We start from the raw sequence: 25,169 nt of genomic DNA on the forward strand, positions 1-25,169 counted from the left end.
TGACCTTCACAAGTGTTACTCAGTTTTTTTCTCTCCCTTTAGGTGGGATAGGATGGCTAGAGTGGGCTTGAGTATTTCCCTTCCCCCAGATCAGTTAGGCTCTGATAATACCCTAGCAGCTTCGGCTCTAGTTAACTAGTTTCTCCCGAGGGCAGACTTTGTTAAGAAGAACAGAGTCCTGGGGCCGGCCCCTGGCCGAGTGGTTAAGTTCGTAAGCTCTGCTTCGGCGGCCCAAGGTTTCCTGGGTTGGGATCCTGGGCACGGACATGGCACTGCTCCTCAGGCCATGCTGAGGCGGTATCCGGCATGCCACGACTAGAAGGACCCACAACTAAAAATATATGGCTATGTACTGGGGGACTTTGGGGAGAAAAAGGAAAAATAAAATCTTTAAAAAAACAAAAAAAAACAAGAAAATAACAGAGTGCTCTGGCATATTTCAAAATGCTTCCTTTTTTCCTCCCTCTCCCAGAAACTTGAGGGGATTTTTCTCTGATATTCACTATGTCTACCTTGTCAAACTACTGAGGTAGGTCTCACAAGATTTTGAGGGCCCTCCTGTAATTGGGTCCCCTTGAAGTTTTTAACTTTCAGAGTTGTCCACACTAAACCTACAACAATTGGTGAATTATAGTTCAGGTTTTTCTACCTGGATTCTGGTTCCTGTGGTGGTTTCTACTAGTGAGTCTCTGCTCTGGTAAGACTCAATTCCTTGTATTTGCCCATCTGTCTCTCAAATCTTGAGGGCAGTGGTTTGCTCTGTGTCCTTCGCTCTCTTACAGATCCAAGAAGAGTTGTCGATTTTTCAATCTGTTCAGCTTTTTTCTTGTTGTTAAAATGAGTTGTGACTTCCAAGCTCCTTACATGCAAAACCAGAAGTCCAATAATGGATTTTTGAATAAGCACACTCACTGCTTTCTGTCAGTTGAGAAACTAAACATATTCCTTTATACTCTGAAGGAGTTTCAGGTTTTCTTTATTTTATATTCTAATTTGAATGTCATTTTTGGCTTTGCTTATATATTTTCTTAAAATTACAAATACAGATCTTCCTTGACTTATAATGGGGTTAGGTCCTGATAAATCCACTGAAAGTTGAAAATATTGTAAGTCAAAAATGCGTTTAATACACCTAACCTACCAAGCATCATAGCTTAGCCTAGCCTACCTTAAACATGCCGAGAACAATTATATTAGCCTACAGTTGGACAAAATCATCTAACACAAGGCCTATTTTATAATAAAGAACATCTCATGTAATTTGTTGGGTATTGTACTGAAAGTGAAAAACAGAGTGGTTGTCTGGGTACCAAATGGTTATAAGTGTATCAGTTGTTTACCCTCATGAACTTGTGGCTGACTGGGAGCTTCAGCTCGCTGCTGCTGCCCAGCATCATGAGAGAGTATTGTACCATATATTGCTAGCCCAGGAAAAGATAAAAATTCAAAGTACAGTCTCTACTGAATGCATATTGCTTTTACACCATTGTAAAGTCAATCATATGTTGAACCATAAATCAAGGACCATCTGTATTTCAGTTAATTTCTACCTCCAAATATCAGTGAAAGAAAAGACAAAAATGAGATCTATTTCACTTTATATTTTTTCAGATTTGATGGAGCAAGACATTACAGTGTTGTAGTACATCACAATCTAGTATATATAGAATAATATCTTCCAAAAGGTATTTTGCCGATCACAGCTTAAGTTTTGTATTTTTAAAAATATAATTCTCTGAGGTGCTCTAGTTCTCAGTTACTTCTAATTAGGGCCTTGTTTATACCCATAAGATAAGTAATGTTAAAAAAAAAAAGTGCTACATTTCCTGACATTTTTTTCAGGTTAAGCTTCAAAGAAGGGTAATTAAAGCTCCTTTTCATTGACCATTTACTATATAGCAAGAATACCCACAACAATTAAGCTTTAAAAACATATTGAGGTATAGGAAAGAACTCCACTATACAGGCAAAATTCTTAAAAACTGCTTTATTGAGGTAAAAATTACATTTAATAAAGTGCAAATATTTAAAGTATACAGTTTGACAAGCTTTGGCATATGTATATTCCCATGAAGCCATCACTGCAATCAAGATAGTGAACACATCTGTCATCCCTGAGTTTCCCCATTCCCTTTTATAATCCATCCCTCTTACTTCTCCCTGCCCCGCCGACTGCCATCCAGACAACCACTGATCTGCTTTCTGTCACTAGAGATTAATTTGCATTTTCTAGAGCTTCATATAAATGAAATCATAAAATATGTACTCTTTTTATCTGCCTTTTTTACTCAGCATACTTATTTTGAGATTTATCCATGTCTATTGCACGTATCAGTAGCTGATTTCTTTTTATTGCTCAGAAGTATTACATTATATATGCTATAAAATTGTTTATCCTTCCACCTGTTGATGATATTCGAGTAGTTTTTAGTTTCAGGCTATTGCAAATAAAGCTGTTATGAACACTTCTGTACAAGTCTTTGTAAGATCATAGCTTTTATTACTCTTGAGCAAATACCTAGATGTGGAATAGCTGGGTCTAACAATAGGTATATACCTTACTTTTTAAGAAATTGGCAAATTGTTTTTCCAAAGTGGTTGTACCATTTAAAATTCTGACCAGCAGTGCATGACAGTTCCGGTTTGTCCACATCCTCTCCAAAACTTGGTATGGTCAGTCTTTTTAATTTTTGGCCATTCTAATAGGTGTCTCATTGTGGTTTTATATTGCATTTCCTTAATGATTAATGGTTTTGAGCCTCTTTCATGTGCTTATTTGTCATCTGTGTATCTTCTTTGGTGAACTGTATGTTCAAATATTTTGCCCATTTAAAACAATTGGGCTTGTTTTCTTGAGTTTTGAAAATTCTTTATATATTCTGAATACAAGTTCTTTATCAGATATATGCTTCCCAAACATTTACTCTTCATCTATGGCTTTTTTTTTTTACTTTCTTAACAGTGTTTTTAAAAGTGCAAAAGTTCTTGAAATTGATGAAGTGCAACGTATCAATTTTTTTATAGAATGTGCTTTTGGTGTCATATCTAATAAATCATTGTCTTACCCAAGGTCACGAGGTTTTTCCTCCTATGTCTTCTTCTACAAGTTTTGTAGTTTTAGGTTCATGTTTGTCAAATATCAGTTTTCAATATAAGAGTGGGCCTATTTTGGACTCTGTTCTTTCCCATTGATCTAATTGTTTATCCAATACTACAGTTTTCATTCTCATTGCTTTGCAATAATTTTTGGAATCAGGTAGAATTAACCCTGAAATTTTGTTCTTGTTGTTTTTGCAATTCTAGGTCTTCTGCATTTCTGTATGAATTTTATTATAAGCTTGTCAATTTCTACAGAAAATTCTGCTGGAATTTTGATTGAGATCGCATTGAATCCATAGATAAATTTGGGAGTATTGGCACCTTAATAATATTGGATCTTCTGACCCCTGAACATATTTTTCCATACTTTTATTTTTACTTATTTGTGGCTTTATACTTCAAATGTGTTTCTTATAGGCAGTCTATAGGTTGGTTTTATTTTTTATTCAAACTGACAAATCTCTGCCTTTTAAGTGGACTGTTTGGACCATTTACATTTAATGTGATTATGGACATGGTTAGGTTTAAATCTATCATCTTGCAATTTGTTTGCTATTTGGTCCATCTGTTCTTGGTTCCTTTCTCCCTCTTTTTATGTGCTTTTTAGATTAACTGAAACTGATAATTTTAGTTCACATTCTTTATTGGCTCATAAGCTGTAATTCTTCATTTTCTTATATTAGTGATTGCTTTAGGGTTTATGTTGTGTATCTTTAACTTATTATTGTCTCCCTTAAAATGATATTATATCACTTTACAATAGTGTACTTCCATTTCCTTCCTCCCATTCTTTATGCTATTGTTGTTATCATTTTATTGATGTATATGCTATAAACCCCAAAATATATTATTTTTATTTAAATAGTAAATTATATTTCAGGGATTTAAGTAACAAGAAAAAACTTATACATTAAACCATGCAGTTTCCATTTCCAGTGCTCTTCATTCATCTGTGTAAATCCATATTTCAATCTGGTATCATTTTCCCTGTGCCTGAAGGATGTCCTTTAACAATGTTATAGTGTAAATTTGTTGGTCATGAATCCTTTAAGCTTTTTTATGTCTGAAAATGTCTTTATATCACCTTTGTTTTTGAACAAAGGTTATAGTATAATAGGTTATAGTATGATAGATTATACTATGATAAGGTGGCAGTTTTTTCTTTCAGCACCTTATGGATGTATGCTTATGGATACACCTTATGGATTTAATGTCCTTTACTAATTCTAACATTTGTATCAGTTCTTGGTTGGTTTCAATTGATTGATTATTCTAGTTATGAGTTATATTTTCTTGCTTCTTTGCATGCCTGATAATCTTTGTTTGGATGACAGACATTTTAAATTTTGCCTTATTGGGGGCTGGATATTTTTCTATTATAAATATTCCTGTGCTTTGTTCTGGGATGCAACTAAGTTATTTGGAAACAGTTTGACCCTTTCAGGTCTTACTTTTATTATTTGTTAGGTAGTTCTAGAGCAGTACTCAGTCTGGGGCTAATTATTCCTCACTACTGAGGCCATTTCTTCCTGAGTATTCTACCCAGTGCCTTATGACTTATGAGTTTTTTCAGCGTGTGTCTATGAGTATTCCTGGCCTTTTGTGAGTCCCAGGCACTCTGTTCTCTAATCCTTTCAGATATTTTCCCCCTGACCTTGGATAGTTTCCTCATTTGCATGCACTAATTGGTTTTCTGCTGAACACTTGAATGGGGCCCTCTTCAGACCTCCAGAGTTCTCTCTCCCTCTATCTCTCTTCTCTATAGTACTCTGTTCTGTGAACTCTAGCTGCCTTGGTATCTCCGACCCTCAGCTCCATTTCCTCACCTTGGGGAGTCTGGACTCCATCTGGGTTCCCTCTCCTTGTTTTGCAGCCAAGAAACTTTCTCAAGAAAGTAGACTGGGGGAAATTGTAGGGCTCACCTCACTTGTTTCCCATCTCTCAGGTATCAGTATCCTTCTTTGCTTGAAATCCAGTGTTTTGACAAAGGTTGTTTCCTATATGTTGTCTGGTTTTTTGTTGTTGTTTCAAGGGAGTGGGTAAATCTGGTTCTTGTTACTCCATCTTGGACAGAAGCAAAACTTTCTATATTACTGTTACTACTTGTAGCTATTTTTGGAGGAATATGAAGGACAGAAACCCAAATCTTACAGATTCTAAAAATAAGCTGTGTGGTACTCTGGTAATTTTAATACTTAAGTCAAATTCTCAGAACTGTTTCTCCTGTTTTTCTATTCTTCCTTTCCCAAATTGAACTATGGTTCCTTTGACATGCATCTCTTGGATAGGGTGATAATTATTGGCCTCCAAAACACAAAAATGAGACCCATTATGGTTTGCCTAAGAAGCCATTTATTCAGGCTGCCTTTCCTACTTCTGAAATGATGATTTTGTTCTAGGTGAAACAGGCTGCTGAAATATAGCCTAGAATCATTCTTTTCTCTTCAGGCCAAAATCTTCGTATACTTCCTCGGGTGACTTAGAATCCCTCTGCCCATACCAAGACCAAACCAGCAAGGATATTCAGGAGAAGAGCAGCCAATACTGGGATAGTGAGGAAGTCAGAGAATAGCACTGATGCGGGACTCACTGATAAGGTAAAGTAACTATGTGAGAGAGAGGAAAACAGTAGCAAGCTAGTTTAATTTGGTTCAACTTATCAAACATTTATTAGTGTTTCCTTTATGCCAGGCACTGTCCCCAGTACGAGGAATACCAAAGGAATTAAGGAAAATATCAATAACTAAACCTATCCTCTCCCAATAGCTTCAATGTCTTTGAGTAAAAGCTAAAGTCACTGCAATGATGGCCTCATATGGCCTCCATATGCAATCTGGCTCCCCATTACCCCTCTGAAATCATCTACTCTTCCCCTTGTTCATTCTGTTCCAACTATTCCTCAAGAATACCAGATGCATTCTTGCCCTAGGGCCTTTTCACTGGTTATTTCCTCTGCTCTTCCACCAGATATCTATCTGTATGTCTAACTCCCTCACCCTCTGCAAGTTTTTGCTCACTTTGCTCCTCAATGAGACCTACCCCACTGTCCTATTTAAAATCATTATCTCTCCTCACATATGCTCAATCTGCCTTACTTGTTCTACTTCTCCATGGCATTTATAGACCTCTAAGTTATTATAAAATATTCTTATTATGTTTCCCTAAACTCAAATGTAAGCTCCAGGAAGGCAGGATTTTGTCTGATGTATATCTCAAGCACCTGAAATGGTGCCTGGCATGTTAGTGAAAGAATAAATGATATATCCTAATCTCCAGATACTCAGTTAGAGAAGGAGGCATTTCTCAGATTGCTAAACTCAGTATCTAGTTGCAGAGAACTACTGTATTTATTACTGGAAGAGGTTAGTAAGCTGTCAGATCGTTAAATTTGCAGGTCATCAGGTACTATTGTTTTAATTTAATTGTATTTAGTTTTTTCTAATTAGTGTGACTTTAAAACGTACTTCCTAATTTGTTTTGTTTTCCCTTTTTTGTCAAAAATAGCATTTTTTTCTGATCAACTAGCTCATACTTGACTTAAAAATATATATTTGTATGTGTGTGTACATTTACCAGAAGATTCAATAACAACAAACACCACCTGCCTTTTCTCTAACCTCTCTCACCAGATTCTTCTTTATTAAAAGATTGGGAGTAGGGGGAGGCATGGGGGGACAGTTTTAAACCCTTTTTAATTTTTTTTCCTAACGTGTTTGAAGAATTTTTTTTATTATTTTAGGTCTTTGGCATTTTTCATATCTTTTACAGCTTTGATCTTCCTAATTTTTTACTGTCCAATCATGTTGTTCTTATTTTTGGTAATCTAGCTTAATTTTGTCTAATGTTTGTGGCTGTTGGATAAAGTCATACATTCAGCCAACTTGGGTTCTTATTGCCCTTCTTATATTTCCTGCATATGGGTGTAGTTTGTTCCTGAGCTCATTTTATGACTATTAACTGTGTAAGCGTTCTTTCCATTAGATGGCTGTAATTAGGGCAGTAAACCTGACTGGATATTATTTTAAGAAAAATACGTTTTCTCAAAAAAAAGTAAAAATACTTAGTGAAAAACGTAAAATACAGAAAAGCATAGACAGAGTAAGATTCAACTAGAGTTTCAATGTAGAGAGAACCGTTGTTAACATTCAGGTGTGTTTGTTTTGGGGAGGCATAGGTGAGGCTGCTAAGAAGGGGAAATTAGCTGGCCAGTGACAGAACACTGGGAAACTTTAACATTTATGTACTGGGTGGAAGATAAGTCAGAGAAAGAGATTATAGACCAGTGACAGAGATTGAGAAGGAGTACAGGGTTGTAAAGTAATGAGCAAAGGGGGAAAGAATGAGTGAGTGGAAGGCTGAGGCATGTTTGACAAACTCATGTCAAAGACTGGTATTAACTAGATTTATTCTTTAGAGCGTCTCCACTACACTCTGCTACATAAAAGTAGATAAATTCAAAATCTGTACACCACTCCCTGGCCTCTTTTACACGCCTTGTGTCTCTGATTATATACATGATATCGTTGCTCAGACAATGATATTTAATATTGTTAAAGTATAAGGTTGCCAGATAAACATGAGATACGTAGTTAAATTTGAATTTCAGATAAATAATGAATATTTTTTAGTATAAATATGTCACAAATATTACATAGTTTCTACCTCTTGAGTTAATTTTGATAATTTATATTTTGTTAGAAAATAGCCCATATCACCCATTAAAAAATGCATTGCAATAAAGATGTATAGAATATTTCCTTATAATTAAAAAGAAATCTTTCTCCCTCCATTAGAGTCTTTCTCTATGCTGCCCTCTCTGCCAGAAATCCTCTTTATTTGGCTGGTTTCTTCTCAACTTTCAGGTCTCAGTTTCAATGTCATTTCTTCAAAGGCCTTCCCTGACCATCTAATCTAAAGTAGTTTCAACCTGACTCTTTGAAAGAGTCCTCTTCTTTGCCCTAGCAATATTTGTCACATTTAAATTATATATTTGTGAGTTTACTCATTTTATGCCTATTGCTACCATTAGATGGAAAGCTCCATGAGGATAGTCTGTTTTCTTCACCACCACATACCCAGTGGCCAATAAAATACTTGGTCCTGATTTGTAGAATTAAATGAGTGATTCTCTGAAAAGACTTTTTTAAATCCTGAGTAAGAGCCTACAGAGGTGTCGTGTTATCTAAAAGAATGTGAACTTCTTAAGGGTAATCCTAAGGCCTTCCTTCTACTTCCCCTCTACACCTATCATTTACCATTGCTGAGCTAGCCAGGCAGTCAGACCAGTCATCTCTTCAATCCTAAATATGTGCTTTGCCTTGTTGTTCCCTCTCACCTTTTCCCTTTGTATTATTTCTGACCACCCATTAAGGACAAACCTCAAACTCATCTCCTCTAAGAATCCTTCCCTGATCCAGCCATTCCACACTAACAATTCCCTTGCTCTATGTTCCTATAGCACTTATGTATATTCTGTACTACAAGAACTAGGAATTTAACTAAATAATGTCTTGTCATTGTGAGCATTTTTCATAAGCCCGTTGGCCACAGAGAATATGACTACAGTTGGAAGTGGAAAATTCACTGTAAGCCATGCAGCCATTTTGTGAACTGGTCATTCTGTGAATTTACGTAGAACCAGGAAGTAAGATATAGAAATATCATAAAAGGCTTTTAGGTCATGATAAGGAGTTTAGATTTTATTGGGTGTATTGGGAAACTACTGGAAGATTTTGATAGGATAGCAACGTGATCTAATTTATGTCTTTTTTTTTTAATGGTTGAGTTTTTATTTATTTATTTTTTTGGTGAGGAAGATTAGCCCTGAACTAACATCCATTGCCAATCATCTTCTTGTTTGAAGAAGATTGTCCCTGAGCTAACATCTGTGCCAATCTTCCTCCATTTTGCACATGGGATGCCATCACAGTATGGCCTGAGGAGTGATGTATAGGTCTGCACCAGGGATCTGAACCCGCGAACCCCGGGCCACAGAAGCAGAGCACGCAAACTCAACCACTATGCCACCAGGCGACCCTACTTTATGTCTTACAAGAAAATCCTTGGCTGCTCTATGAAGATGTGTTGTGGTGAGTCAAGATTGGAAGTAGTTGAAAAGAGGCTATTGGTGAAAGCTGATGGAAGATATGAGGCAAGAGAGAAAGAATCAAGGGTGGCTCTTAGGTTTTTTTATCTGAATGGTATTGACATTTATTGAGCTGAAGAGGAATTGGAAGGAGTCAATTTTGGAGAAATTCTGGAGTACATTTTTGGACAAGTTAAGTTTGAGATGCCTATTAGCCATCCAAATGAAGACATTGAGTAGGCAGTTGAATATGAGTCTGGAGCTCAAGGCTGGAAATACAAATTTGAGAATCATCAGGATATTTATTGACTGTATTTATAGCTCTGGGACTGGCAAGGTAGTGAGTGTAGATTGAGAAGAGAAGAGGCAAAGAACTGAGGCCTGAGGCAAGCCAATATTCAGAGGACTGAAAGGAGAGATGCCAGCCATGAGGCCAAGGACTGTAACTTCTACTTCTTTTGCATCTCTCAGAATGCCTGCTTCAATACTGGGCTCACAGTTAAGTATTCAAAAAACATTCACTGAGGGAATGAACAAATAAATTGCTGGAAGAGTAAGTGGGTATGTTGCCATACCCTGCACCTCTTGTATGTCCATGCCAGAGCATAAAATAGTGTTTCTGTCACAGTCTCAGTCACATACTACGATGGAAAGTTCCACACCTGGCAAGCACTTACTGGTCATTTTTTTTTAACACTTTATAAATTACATGTTTGAACTGAAATCTTCTCCTCTTCCTTTACCTAAGTGCAGATAAATAACTTAACTATTATTTAGTAAGTGGAAAAATGTCTGAACAGTATGTTCCTGTGATACCTTTGTTTGTTTTTTCATTAAAAGACACCAATCTTAATCCTTGGCAATCCATCAAGGCCATATATTTTCAAGTGCCAAGAAGAGTGAAATGACTGGCCAATATTGAAGGAAATTGCTCTATTTCTGTTTCTCTTTCAGTTGAAGCACAGGCACTTAAAATTCTTCCTGAAGTACATCCAAATTACAAAAGAAAACAAAGCTAAAAGCTGAAGATCTGAAGGAATAAGTAAGGATCCTTAGAAAGTTATCCACTGGTTTTTTGGGTTCAATTTTATGTAATTCACATTATACCTAATGTTGTCTGATACCATTCATATCCCAATAGTGGCAAAATTTTTAACAGATCAATGTAGAGGATACAGAATTATGAGTAAGACGTTTCCAGTTAAGCAATAGATTATTGCTACTATCATATAGGTAGGGAATTGCAAATTTTGCTTGTGTGCGAGTATTTGGCACAAGCAAGATTTGAATGGTTGGAGTTAAGTAGAGACTTAAAAAGAAAAATTATCCCATTTAATGGCTAAAACTAACATGGCTATGTAGTTTAAATGTTCAGACGTTTATGGTGCAATGCTCATACAGGCAGCTGATGTCAGTTCTGGGAACTGGTATTAAGAGCAGAGGAATGAAATAGACTTGAGGAATTAGAAAGGGCGGTTCATTTTAAGATTTCTTTCATAACTCAGCAAGAGAGAAGCAAAGGCTATAAAAGCAAATGAAAATTCCAGCCCAGTACTTGACATTTCAAATATCAAAATTATAGTTGAAAGAGATTAGAATTGCTGTCCAGCCTGTGATGTTGCCCATTCATCTTTCTTGGAGGGTGAAAATCACTGTTATTTTTTCAATTCTCTGTTCTTCTAACCGTGTTAGAATAGGTTTGTGTTAGAATGACTGAATCCTGAAGAGAAACTTCTCGAAGTGTATGTTTAAAGGAACAGAAGTGTATTAAAAAGTGGATAAGCCTTTTAAACATCATTAAAACAGACACGATCAGCCCAAATACCCAAGTGACCTTCCTTGGTAGAAAAACCAAGTCCACGTCCTCCCTCAAGTGATCTGCCTTCAGCCCTCTCAGAAATATAGAAGATGGTATTAACATTCAGTCTTGCATCATTCTAATTATTTTCCTGGCCACAATAAATCATCATAACTGGAGAAAAATACCAGCATTTGAGAGAGCTTTTCATAGCCTGTGTAACTAAGTTAAAGAATTTTAAAGGGAATTTTTATAAGCCCCAAAGGGAAAAAGTGTTCCCTTTATCTTAGCAGTACAGACACTGTGTTGTGTTCCATGGTGGGGACACCAAAGATGAATTCCCTCTTTGTATCACACATTTATACCAGTTCCTTTTTAGGAATCAGGATTTTTAAAAGCAAAAAACATTTTCTTTCTTAGACATTGCAGTTAACTTTATGTAGAGTAGGTAATATAGAGATAAAGCTACTGCATTTAAGAAAACTTATATACTTCATCATCATCATCTAGTTCTGAGAGGTGGAATAATAAGGTCCTGTTGTATGGAACCAGATTCAGAGTTGACGCGGGCATTAATAAGGAGTAACAGTGAGGAAGCTGCCTCTTTTTAAACCTACGATTGTGACTTTCCCAGTTAAGAAATGCACATTTTTCTGTTCTTTTTTAATCTGATTCTTTTTCTTTATCCTAGGAAACATCATCTTTTACAAAGTACATCCATCATCTCCTTAGAGAATCCCTCTCTGCCTCTCTGTCTTTCTTTTCTAACTCAAAACATAAATACGTTTCTGCTCTAATCTATAGCAGTCGTTTGGAGTAGCACAAATGACATAAAATTATTTTTAAGAAAAAAAAATACATACCCCTTTTCTTCTTTCCTTTTGGTCTTCTTGGCAGAGGAATCTTCTTAAATGCTTCAATTCACTGGGTGAGTTTGGGCAAAAGGAGAAGAGAGGAGGTGCTGGAAGGAGGTTCTTTACAAGTGGACCTTTGTCCACCTTGTCTCTCGCCTGAGATTGACAGACTTGCTGCTCCAGCCAGGACTCAGGGAGGAGGGGAGTGAAAGAGAGACAGGGCTGCAAGAACTGCCTCCCTTGGATCCTTCCAAACCAGGCAAGGACAAACTAAACAGTTTCCTTACAGAGGGAAATAACTGGTCTATGCAAGAAACTCAGAGAGGCAGACTCTTGGAGCAGTAAAATATAAAATCTGAGGGATTTAAAAAGAGCACAGAGAGAGTGATTTTTACCTTAAGAGAGATGTGTGTGTGAGAGAGAGACAGAGACAGACAGAGAGAGACTGAGACAGAGAGATAGGGACAGAGAGACAGAGGGTGTGGGAAAGAAGGAGGGAGGGAGAAACGGAGGAGGAGGAGGAGAAATGGCTAATATGATTTACAAAAATAGCTGAGCACCTCTTCCTCTTTTATAGTCTCTTTGTGTTTTTTCAGCAAGTTTTACTCACTGTCTAGATCTCTTCTTATAACATTTTGGTTGATGATATATTCCAGCTCTCCAACTCCTCACCAATCATTATCAGTCAATAGGAAGCAAAAAACAAAATGACTTTAAAGAAAAATCTATTCTGTGTCTCAGAAATAAAGGCACAGAGGGAATTTCACTCTGTTTTGAGCAAACTGTACTGGAATTGTAACATCTGTTAACTACCTCAGTTGTTAGTTTGTTCCTTTTTTAAAATTCAATTTGGAGTACTGTTGCAGGACTTGGAAATAGAATAGAATAGGGATTATCTAGACATAGAATGGAGGGAAGCACATTCTAGGCTGTATTAATAAAGGCATGAAGGTGAAGGAAAGGGTAGCAACTTTGGGGTTTATAGATAGTTTCATGTGGCTGGAACTAGGGATGGTGGGAGATAAAATCAGGGGGATAGAAAGAGACAAGTTGATGAAGTACCTCATATGCTATGCTGAAAATTTTGGATTTTATCCTCAAGGTAAATGGAAAGATGATGAAAAATATTAAAAAGGATGAACCTCCCTGACTGCAGTGTGAAAGAAGGATGATGTGGGAGGAAAGAGACTAGAAACAGGGAGAAGGAGAAGGACGCTTGCTGTAATCCAGAAGAGAAGATAGTTAGGAGGCAAAACTAAAAAGATTTGGTGACCAATTAGGTTTTTAGTTGAGGTAGTTGAGAGAAGGGGTGGAGAGTATTAACTTTCAAAGGCTTGGACCCTTGGACGGATGATGCTGTTATTCATTTCAGAAAAAGAATACCAAAAAAAGAGCAGTTTTGGCTGGAGCAGGAGTAGGGAGATAGAAATGAGTTAGTCTGTGAATGTTGAATTTAAGGAGCCCTAGATGTAATTGAAAATGTTTGTAGGCAGTTGGTTAAATGGCCTTAGAACTCAGAAAGAAGTATGGGCTAGAGAATTAGAGTTTATCAACTAACCAACTAAATAACTAATTGAGTTATTTTACTAAATGATCAATGAACCCATGGCTATACCACATAAAAGTTACTGAGCACTTACTGTGTGCTGGGCACTTCACATGTCTGAACTCATTTACTCCACCTTATGACTCTATGAAGTAGATACTATTATCAGTCCAATTTTATAAAAGAGGAAACATCAGAGATGTCAGGTAACCTACCCAAGATGTCACACACAGACAGCCAGAAAGTGGCAAGACCCTGGCAGCGTGGTTGTAGAGTCTATGCTCTTATCATTGTGCCTCTCAGGATGGTTGTAGAAAAGAGAATAGGGCTAAGATCAGAATCTTAGGGACCACTGGCATTTAAGAGATTTGTGGAGAACAAGATGTAGTGGAAAAATTAGGAAAAGTCATGGAAGTCAAAGGAAGAGCATTTCAAGAAGAATGGAGGTAAGCGGAAGGCCCCTGGTGACAGCCATTTTAGGGAAGCCATACATGTGTACCCCAATATGGAGATATGTAGAGCAAAGTGAAGACTAACAAAATCAGAAGGCGTTTCTAGCCCCAAGAGAGGTGGAATCTCTGATCTCCATTTTATTGAAGTTGGAGCAAGTGGCATGGGATTCAAGAAAAGAAATGAGAGGCATGTATGCAATTGACTGCACATTTCCTTTACATATTTAAAAATAAGTTTCCTGTGATTCTTACTAAATAAAGATTATCCCACAGATAGGATAAATTTATTTATATGACTTAAATGTGTAGAAATATGTCAGCATAAAAAGGAAAAAGGGAACTCTTCAGCCTTCACTCCATCTCAAGATCTAACCATCTTATTTACCCCATGTCCATCTAGACCAGAAGTATGGTGCCAACACAAATTGGTTTTTCTGTAGATGAATTCTCTTTTCCTCTTTTTTCAACTCTTACTTCCCTGTATGTCTAATTCTTTTTTATTTCATTTATTGCATTCCTCATTTTGTTTCCTTGTATGGAAACCATAGGTGTTCAAAATAGTTGATTCATTTTTATATTCAGCAATATTCAAATCTATACAATATGCCTGGAATTATGTTTCTTGCATGCCTGCTTCAAGTGGTACACGGCCACTCTTTGGTAACTGTCTAATGCCTCTGGATCGTGTTCCTAGTCACTCAGGAAAGATTTCCCTTAAAAAGCACATTAGAATCTTGGCTTCCTTGTCCTTATTTTATCTCAAATATTTACTTGTTACTAGCCGGAGTGCTCATCATTTCTAGGGAGAATTATTGAACATTGTTTAATTTAAAAATGTCTGCTGCTATTCACCCTGATGTCCATTACACAGAGTTGCCCATTTGAGAAGCAGTTGAATTGCAAACCAAAGCCTGCCACTGGAGAGGCTGCCTTTGTAATTTTTGATTTGGGGCTCAAATCTGAAACCGCTATTTGTTTTCTTGTATATGGAGACTTACGGCGTTTTGTTTTGCTTTGTTTTCTCTCCTGATGGCCTGATACTCAGACCTCTTGTTGAACCGTGGTTTATATTGCTCCAGAGACCATCTGTCTCTTTGAGGCGGCTTCTGGAGCCTCCCAAAGTAAAACTTTTATGTGTGGTAAGTAAGGCCATTCAAATATACTGTCCAGATTTCTGGAAAATATGTCCTGCTATATTTATGTGATACTTACTATATATATGTGTGTATGTGTGTGTTATTTATATAGGTGTATGTTATCACTCTTATGTCTAATCAAGTTTGTTACAAATAGAAAATCCCCACGAATTAGGGACAGAGACAATTTATGAGTAGAGAAAATTTGATAAACAAGCAATTATGTTAAAAGTATTGGTATTAAATTTAAAAAGAGAGCTGATTAGTATTTCTTAACAAACAAATGAACAAACAATAACAACAACAAAATCCTTCTAGTCAGATGGTCTCATGAGATGTCTTAGATATAAATAATTTTAGACATTGGACATCTTAAGCCTGTGAAAAAAAAAATGGGAACACATGTAAGCTCCTCCTTTGATTTCCACCTGGGAGCTCAGGCGTATGCCCTGATTTAGAATCTGCTGCTCCTCTGTTCCATAATTGACCCCTTTCTCTCATTTCCCTCAGGCTTCAATCCTTCTGGAGTCACTGAGGGTGGTTGTGTGGGGAGAAGCGGAGCTGGTTTCAAACTTCACAGGTCCCTCCCAGGAGAGAGGTAGGACTGTTTTGTGTGAGTATCCTTGGCAAAAAGAGTTGCAAAATAATTATGCTAACTGAAAACTAAGTCACAGCATGTTTGCTGAAATCATAGTAATGAGCTACAGACAAAATTACCTTTTAAAATTCCTTTAAAATCTTTCATCAGTTAAAAAGAAACAATTAACCTGTTTTATTAACTTAATTATTTTTGAACTCAGTAAAAGAGTATTCTTTTTCATTAAAACTATTTAAAGTTTCCCTTAAGATTTCCTCCGAACTTGGAACATTTGTGTTTAGAATAGTTTTTGCAATTGGGTTGAACAAGATAACTCTATTACTGAAACTTAGCTTTCTGCCACTGAAGTGAAACTTATGAAAGCAGACTCTACTGTGGAGTCTCGAGTGAGGCCCTTGAGGAGACAGCAGAATTACCAAGGAGCTATTGTGTAAGCTGTTGAGCAGATGCTGCTACAACTACAGGGAGAGAACTGCGTCCGAGAGGCATTCGTCCTGGAATGCAGTTCCAAAGGTATGGTGCACTTGGGAACTCCTAGGATTCCCAGACAGGCAGCCATGGCTATGATGGGGATCGTAGAGGCAGTCTTCTTGCTCAGAAACTTTTAGTCAGAATGGCAAATGCAAGACCTCTTTTGCCTGGGCATAGAGAGTAAGGCACCCATGGGCAGTGCTGGACTTTTTCACAGCATTTATACATAGAGGTTGTAAGTACCCTGAATAACATGATCTTTAAATATGACAGAAATAAAGTCAGAAAAATGAACATCAGGAGAGAAGCGTGTCAAGGGAAATTATCTAGTTTTAGGAGCCCATGGAATATTTAGGTTAAATGATAATGTTAACATGAAAATAAACTTTGTCAGAAAAAATTGGACAAGAAGGAACTTGAAACTAACCACATTAGTTTCCTGGCAGTCTAAAAGAGGCATTGGACTGACAGCAAATAGAATCGCGGCCCAGATCTCAACAATAATTTTGTGGTTTATTGGAAACAACCCACTTACCTAACCTAGAAAGATCAAGAGATTGATTAAGTGTGCCTGTGTGTGTTCTTTTGTAGATCCTGAGGTATTGCCCTTAGTTTCCCAAGGTTGTTTCACAGGAAAAAGCATCTGATTGGTTTGTAATGATAACAGTAATAGCAATGATACAAGTAATAATAATGACATTGCCAAGTGTGCTAAACACTTTAGAAATGTTGGCTCATTTAATCCAAGCAACACTCTTTTATGAGGTAATTTTTCAGATGGGGGAACTGAGGCTCAAAAAGATTAGGCAACTTGGCCAAGATCACACAGCTGGTAAGTAGTAGAGGGGAAACTGGAAAGCAAGACAAAACTGTGCTCTTAGCCGATTGCCTGAATAAATAGTAAAAGGAGTAGAATGAAGGATTGGAGAATCCAAAATAACAATACTATTCAAAATGTTCGTAGCCCATAATTTGAGTGTAAATGAACCATACATACTCTGTGTGACTCGGAGAGCAATCACTCTCTTAATGTGCCTCCTCAATCTATTTTAATTGTTAATACTCGGCTTGAAAAATTCTTCCTTGGGCATGTAAATTTAAATTAGCTAAATAGAGTCTCCTACAAAGTCAGATATGGAAAACTGCCAAAATGTCAGTCCTTTGGATAGAGTTTCTTTTTCTTTTATCTATCTATCTATCTATCTATCTATCTATCTATCTATCTATTTTTACTCTCCTTTTTGGCTGAGGAAGATTCCCCCTGAGCTAACATATGTTGCCAATCCTCCTCTTCTTTTGCTTGAGGAATATTGGCCCTGAGCTAACATCTGTGCCAGTCTTCCTCTATTTTGTATGTGGGTCACTGCCGCAGCATGGCTGACAAGTGGTGTAGGACTGTGCCCAGGATCTGAACCCACAAACCTGGGCAGCCAAGGCAGAGTGTGTCAAACTTAACCACTACACCACGGGCCTGGCCCCTGGATAGAGTTTCTAAATGATTCTAATTCTAGGAGTAAAATTGTAGTGCCAGACACTCAGTAAATATTTGTTAAATGAGTGAATGAGTTAATGAGTAAATGAGTGAATGGATGAAATACATGGGTAGAGAGTAGGTTCTTGGGAATTAATCACCATTCAATAATTATTTATCGAGTATCTACTGTGTACTATGATTGATGCTGTAGTGTCACCGAGGACGAAGTTCGGCAGTTGTTTTCTCAAGCCCCTCTCCAAAGTTCAGGCTACTTGCCAGGCTAGACTGCTAAATCTTACTATAATTCCTCAGTTTTATCCCTTGTAAAATAAGGGGTTTAATTGATGATTTTTATTGTCCCTTTCATTTCCCACTTTCTCTGAGTATATGATTCTCAATATCCCTTTTAAATAAATTTTTTATTTTAGAATAGTTTTAGATTTATAGAAAAAATTGCTTAGTACAGAGACTTCCTATATACCCTACACCCAGTTTCCTCTATTATTCAACACCTTACATTAGTGTGGTACAATTAATAAATCAATATTGATACATTATTATCAAATAAAGTTCATACTTTATTCATTTTACCTTAGTTTTTTCCTAATGTTCTTTTTCTGTTCCAGGATCCCCTCCAGAACACCACATTACGTTTAGTTGTCGTGTCACCTTAGGCTTCTCTTGGCTGTGACAAGTTCTTAGACTTTCACTGTTTTTGATGACCTTGACAAGTTTTGAGGAGTACTGGTTAGGTATTTTGTAGAATGTCCCTCAACTGAGATTTGACTAATGTTTATGATTAAACTTGAGTTATGTGTTTTTGAGAAGACTACAGAGTTAAAGTACCATTTTCATCACATCATATCACGGGTACAGGCTGAGTGTGACTTATCACTGATAATATTAACCGTCGTCACCTGGCTGAGGTAGTGTTTGTCAGGTTTCTCCACTGTAAAGTTACTCTTCTTCTCCCCCTTTCCACTACTGTAACTCTCTGGAAGGAAGTCACTATGTGCAGCCCACATTTAAGGAGTGGGGAGTTATGCTCCACCTCCTTAAGGGCAGAGTATCTATGTACATTTTTTGGAATTCTGTGAGATTTGCCTATTCTCCCTCATTTATTTACTCATGTCAGTATGAACTCATGGATATTTATTTTATACTTTGGATTACAATCCAATATGACTTAGAACGTTTTTTTTTGCTCAAATTCTTCCAGCTTTGGCCATTGGGAGCTTTTCCAGTTGTCCCCTGTGTTGTTTTGATCTACCCTCATCAGGTGTTTGGAGTTTTTTCCCAACACTTCCTTACTGTCTGGCACTACAAGATGCTCCAGGCTCATCTTGTATATTTCCTGTCCCAGGCCTAGAATCAACCATTGCTCCAAGGAGCCCTGGTTTCTTTAACTGGAGAATAAACTAGAAACCAAGATCCAGGCACTAGGTGGGCTGATTGCTACTGATGTGTCATAGCTTCTAGGCCCTCTCAGCTGACAGAGCAAGGAAATGCATAAGTATATACTAATCTGTATATATAAATATATCTATAAATATTTCTATATGTAACCATTTGTATCTATATCACACTAAACATGAGTTTGTACTAATGTCTCCAACTTTAATCCATTGCTACGTGATATGTTCGAGCCTCTGCCCCTTGCTTATCTGTAACCTCCCACTCCAACAGTGAGCAGCTTGTCCCCCTGAAGCTGCCATTTATTTACTTGTTCAATTCCATATATGTGTATAGCAGTATCAGAACTGTAAACCCATATCCTACATTAAGTAATTTTGTCAGCTAGGGTACAGTGCTTATGTGTAGTGTTTTTGCTTTCAGTTTTATAGACTCCATTCCCAAAGTTACTTAAGTCAGGACTTTTCCCTCCACCACACCTTGAGTGAGGTTGTTTCATGTATTTATAATACAGTTAGATTGTTTTGTCACAATCTGTATTTCATCCTGCAACACCTCAACCTCTTAAGTATACATTTTTTTTTCGTGAGGAAGATTCGCGCTGAGCTAACATCTGCACCAATCTTCCCCTACTTCCTATGTGGGATGCCTCCACAGCATGGCTGATGAGTGGAGTAGGTCTGTGCCAAGGACCCAAACTTGTGAACCCAGCCGCCAAAGTAGAGTGTGTGGAACTTTAGCCACTTGGCCATGGGGCTGGCCCCTTAAGTATTTTTTTATTTTAATTTGCATGCATAGAGGTTCAGTCTTTGTGCTGTAGAGGTCTCTGGGTTTTGACAAACGCATAGTGTCATGTATCACCCCCATTACATTGTGATACAGAATAGTCTCACCACCCTAAAATATCTCCTGTTCTTCACCTATTCAGCCTTTTCTCCCGGGACTCCTGAGAACCATTGATCTTTTTACCATCTCTATAGTTTTACCTTTTCCAGACTATCGTATAATTAGAATCACATAGTATGTGTCCCTTACAGCCTGGCTTCTTTCACCTAGCAATATGCATTTAAGAGTCATCCACATATTTTCATGGCTTGATAGTTTATTTTTATCACTGAGTAATATTCCATTATATATATATATACTACATGTGTTTATCCTTTCACCTGTTAAAGGACATCTTGGTTGCTTATAATTTTTGCAATTATGAATAAAGGTGCTATAATCACTTGTGTGCAGTTTTGTGTGGACACAAGTTTTCAAATAAGTTGGTCAATATCTTTTTGACATTTATTTTTCAGGTTAATTGTAATTCTTGATTTGTAATTATCTAGCCTTTGTATGGCTTCTCAGATATAGCTATTTAAAAAACAATAAACACTTTCACATAATAAATCTGTTCAGAATCAGGCACCATTTTTTTATACAAGTATAAATAATGAACCCATAAATATTTTACGAAATAAGAGAATTTTAAATATAGGGCTATTTAGAAGTATTTGCATTTAATATTCTTTGAAATATGAACAGACCTGGTCTGCTGAGGCTATTTCTTTTAAATCACAAACAAGAAAGTTTATAGGTGTTAAATTAGCTGCAAAATTGTTCCTTTATTGCTCCCTCACTAATAAAATACATTAAAAATTATGTGTTTGGAAATCTAAATAAAAGCATATGCAAGTTGAAGTAATAAATACAATACAGTGTTAGATAACCAAATGTGTATACATATCAGATAGGACACATGAAATGACAAGAAATAGTAAGCAATGGAAATATTTTCCCTGGATATTTCATCTCTAAACACATGATATGTTTTACATACCATATAATCCTATTAAAACATAATTTTTATTATGTAGGATATGGGTATGCATTAGAGTGGGAGTCAAATATGTCCACTTAAAGTCTAAAACATAATAACAATTCTACAAAAATAAAAAAAAGAAGCCTTTCTAGGACACTGTCTTCTATCAAATGGCAAGTTTGTCTTTGCCTTTACTACTAGGATTCCAAAGAGGGCTCATTCTTTGGGGATGAATTAACAAAAATTGTCCCCAAGATTGTTACCACCTAACAGAATTTTCACTGTATTTTCCCACAAGTATTCAAATGACTTGTGTTGATTTGGTCCAGTAAGGCTTAAGTATAAAATCCCCTAGCATCAGAAAGCTTTAACAGTGTATGCTATGTTTTAAGTTACTTGATATAAAATATTTGAGAAAATGGAGAAGGCCAAGTACCAGTGAGAATAAGGGGCATAGAGATAGCATACTAGTTCAATGTATTTCTCCTCTCCATAAAAATTATGACCTTTTTCGTGTCAGAAAATGAATGAGTCTAAAGCCGTGTTGGCAGATGCTGAGATTTTCTTCCCTGACCTAAATGGTTCTGAGATTTCTCCATAGGAGCCTGCCTCACTGAGAGGTGAGGACTGGTGTGTCAAGAGGCCTCGAGGGCTTTAGGGCTTTAGTTCAGTGGAAGGAATTCAGGAGAGAATTCTTGGGAGTTTGATTCTCTCTGAAGCAGAACAGATCTTAAAATGCATTGGATGGGGACTTCTGTAGTTACCCCATCCCCCCTTTTAAAATTGACATATAATTGACATATAACATTATATTAGTTTCAGGTGTACAATATAATGACTAAATGTTTGTATATATTGTGAAACAGTCACCACAGGGAGGTGTTAACATCCGTCACCATACATAATTACGAAATGTTTTTCTTGTGTTTCTCTTAAGATCTACTCTCCTGGCGACTTTCAAATATGCAATACAGTATTAATAACTATAGTCACCATACTGTACATTACAGCCCCATGACGTTTTATTTTATAACTAGAAGTTTGTACCTCCTGATCCCCCCTTCACCCATTTCACCCACCCCCCACATCCCACCTCTGGCAACTACCAGTGTGTTCTCTGTATCTATGAGCTCATTTAAAAAATTTTTTTGTTTGCATTTTTTTTGTTTTTAGATTCCACATATAAGTGAGATAATACAGTATTTGTCTTTCTCTGACTTATTTCACTTAGCATATCACCCTCAAGCTCCATCTATGTTGTTGCAAATGGCAAGATTTCCTTCTTTTTCATGGCTGAATAATATTCCATTGAATATATATACACCACATTTTCCTTACTCATTCATCCATTGATGGACACTTAGGCTGTTTCTATATCTTGGCTTTTTAAAATAATGCTGTAATAAACATGGAAGTGCATATCTCTTCTCAAGTTAGTGTTTTCATTTTCTTTAGGTAAATACCCAGAAGTGGAATTGCTGGATCAGACCATGCCCCTTTTAATATATGAAATTATGACAGGGAAAAATCTTCCTTCTATCTCTTTTTCACTGCCCCTTCCCCCATGTGACAGAGGGCCCTTCAGATGCTTAGTTGCCTCTAATACCCTGGAATCTCTTTCTGTCCTTTGATCCCATGAAACTTTATAAGTGCTATGCCCTATATCCTTCCAGATTTTAACTACCCATAAATTAGGAAGAAATCTGATAAACCACTTGGGCCAAACTATTTATAACCAATCATTTTTAAGTGTTCCAACTTCCCAGAAACATTTGTAGTGATTTGAAACTTTATATATATATTTAGCTGGAGAAGCTGCAAGACGCAACAAGACATTGAGCCCAGATCCTCTTTGATAGTTCCCCGAATACTCTTAATTATGCCAATATAAAGTGAGTAGATATACATGTCTCTGGGGAAAGAGCGTTAGTGGCCTTACAAAGATTGTTCTTGCCAGTATCACCCCAGTATGCCAAATTAAACTTACCTAGGGCCAAGAAACCTTCAAGGGAAAGGGATAAAGACCCTATCCTTTTCTTTGTTGAGATTCAACTTAATTAGAACTTTCTGAAGGGCAGAGATAGCCCTGATATAGGTCCCCTGATAACAAAAAGCATTAATGTTCCCCCAAGAAAAATGAGGGAGTCTAACTAAGTGACTTAGGCTCAACACCAGGGTCTAGAGGTTTGTGGGGGACAGCGTGTTCTAGATACAGTGTGTAGCTGTGGTTAGAAACCCAATTATACCCAGCCACCTTGGCAAAGCTTTCATGTTTGGGGAACAGGGGCTGATTGTGTGAGTGTAAATCCAATAAACTGTGTGCTGCCTGCACAGGGTTCTGCAGCAGCAAGGGCGTTCTTACAGCAGCACCAGGCTCACTGGAGCTTGTTGGAACCACTTTTCAACAGTGACACTGTAGAAGTAATGATTAAAACCAGAACCTGTTGATGGACTGATCAGTTCTCTCCAGATATAAATTAGAAACAAGTCTGCTCCCTTTGGAGTGAGTGAGTTCCCAGGGTTCCTGGACATTTTAGGGTATGGGGAGTCCTTAAGAGAGAGAGACTGAATTACGTAAAATATGGAGGAATGAAGGCTTGAGCAAGTAACTGGAAAAATAAAGAAACATGCACCAGTTTTTAATCCTAAACTGATGGAGGTCATACGGATTATATTGAATATGCCAGTTCATTGTGAATCTCCAAGAGCTGAAGGATTTGCCAAACTTGTTTGACCACTGAATTTTTTTTTTTTAATTTAAACTAAGCATCTTGAAGGACTAGATTCCAAAGAATACTTTTTGGAAAATGCTTCTCAGATGATAGAATTGTTAGATACAAGGTCAGGACTAAGGAGCAGTAAATTTGGGGCAGGCACCCTTTCCTGGCACCCGCATGTATGATTGCTTAATTATCTCCACAGTGCTGTGGTGTTAATCACAATGTTCTAGTAGCTCTGACCCAAGGAGGGCAGAGTATGCAGGGAGAGGGTGCTGAAATGAGATCACAACTTTCTCCTTGGCTGCATCTATCCCTTGCCTTTGAATGATGACCACCACCTGCAATCAGTTGTTGGCTCCAGGAGTAGGGATTTTCATCTGTTTTACTCTGTTATGTATCCTCAATGCCTAGAACTGTGCCCACCACAGTTTTTGTGCTCAGTAAACTATTTGTTGAATGAATGAGCTTCTGGCAATCACTGTCCTGGGAAAGTTACTAAAAGCCTAACATAGCCATTTCTTTTGCACAGTTTGTACCTTGTGGCTGCAGAGCAGGTCCTTCTGAAGATTGAGGAAGCATGAGAACAGTCATGACTGGCAAAACTTGACTTGGTTTGGTAGGTTTGGTAGGCCCGCTCCTCAGCAACAGATAGTAAATAACATTTCATTTGTAAATCAAAGGAAACTCATATTTGCCCAAGTCAGACCAACCTGGGATGTGGGACAGGGGTACAATGAAGCCATTTCAAACCCCACCAACGGAATCACTGTCCCTTGTCCCTGCAGTTCCACTTTGTTCAATCTAAGGATGATGTGTAACATATTTAACAACCTATCTAGCAATGTAAGCCAGCCCTGGTGGTCTAGTGGTTAAGATTCGGCATTATCACCACTGTAGCCCAGGTTCGTACCCTGGTCAGGGAACCACACCACCCATCTGTTGTTTGTCATACTGTGGTGGCTGCATGTTGCTGTGTTGCTGAAAGCTATGTCACCAGTATTTCTAATACCAGCAGGGTCACCTATGGTGGACAGGTTTCAGCAGAGCTTCCAGACTAAGACAGGCTAGGAAGAAGGACTTGGCCACCCACTTCCAAAAAATTGGCCATGAAAATCCCATAAATAGTCACAGAGCATTGTCTGATACAGTGCCAGAAGGTGAGAGGATGGCACAAAAAGACTGGGCAGGGCTCAGCTCAGCTGTACACAGAGTCGCTGGGAGTCGGAATTGACTTGATGATGGCACTAACAACTAGCAATGTAAATTTTAGAAATAAATATAATATATTTCTACAAATCAGTATACAAATAAAAATTTAAAATGTTTCCCTTCTGTTCTCTAACTAAACTATATATCATGAAACTACTTATCCTGTGATACAACTTGCAAGGCAAAATGTTCAACGAATCATTCTAATAATTTCTAAATCATTACTGATTTTTAGAAATTACTGGTGTGGTATCAGGTTTGATAAGTTCACACAAAACTAAATGCTGCCTGTCTCTAAGCTACAGTTTTACCATGGAAACTGCACCAAACTCTCCCAATGGCTCTCCCATTAAATCGATGGTCATTAGATCTGGGACCAGGGACTTGTTGCAGTGGGAGAGTAACTGGGTGGGCCATCCCTCATGGCCTGAATTCTAGTGCTTCTCACATAGCCTGTACATGGAAGGCTTTTACTTCCACCCCCACCTACATCACTGCCACCAGCCT

At 37.5% G+C, this 25,169-nt stretch overlaps 2 protein-coding genes across 7 annotated transcripts in view; one reads left to right on the forward strand and one right to left on the reverse strand.

Moving 5' to 3' along the window:
- SAP30 (Sin3A associated protein 30) overlaps positions 1 to 25,169 on the forward strand; it is a 79,660-nt gene that overhangs the window by 21,018 nt on the left and 33,473 nt on the right. For 2 of the 4 annotated variants that reach the window (XM_044766945.2, XM_044766944.2), the window contains exon 4: positions 15,481 to 15,568. In XM_044766945.2, coding sequence (XP_044622880.1) covers positions 15,481 to 15,568 — 88 coding nt within the window. Of the gene's footprint in view, positions 1 to 15,480; positions 15,584 to 15,916; positions 16,082 to 25,169 lie in introns of all 4 variants that reach the window. The other 2 variants (XR_006525469.2, XR_006525471.2) reach the window with 2 other exon arrangements.
- SCRG1 (stimulator of chondrogenesis 1) overlaps positions 1 to 25,169 on the reverse strand; it is a 117,658-nt gene that overhangs the window by 10,103 nt on the left and 82,386 nt on the right. The window contains exon 1 of one of the 3 annotated variants that reach the window (XM_044766947.2): positions 11,846 to 11,984. The exons of the other annotated variants lie outside the window; for them this stretch is intronic. The gene's annotated coding sequence lies outside the window, so the exon portion shown is untranslated. Of the gene's footprint in view, positions 1 to 11,845; positions 11,985 to 25,169 lie in introns of those variants that run through there. 3 annotated transcript variants of the gene reach the window in all.

The sequence above is a fragment of the Equus asinus genome, chromosome 3 (genome assembly GCF_041296235.1).
Source record: "Equus asinus isolate D_3611 breed Donkey chromosome 3, EquAss-T2T_v2, whole genome shotgun sequence".
NCBI lineage: Eukaryota > Metazoa > Chordata > Mammalia > Perissodactyla > Equidae > Equus > Equus asinus.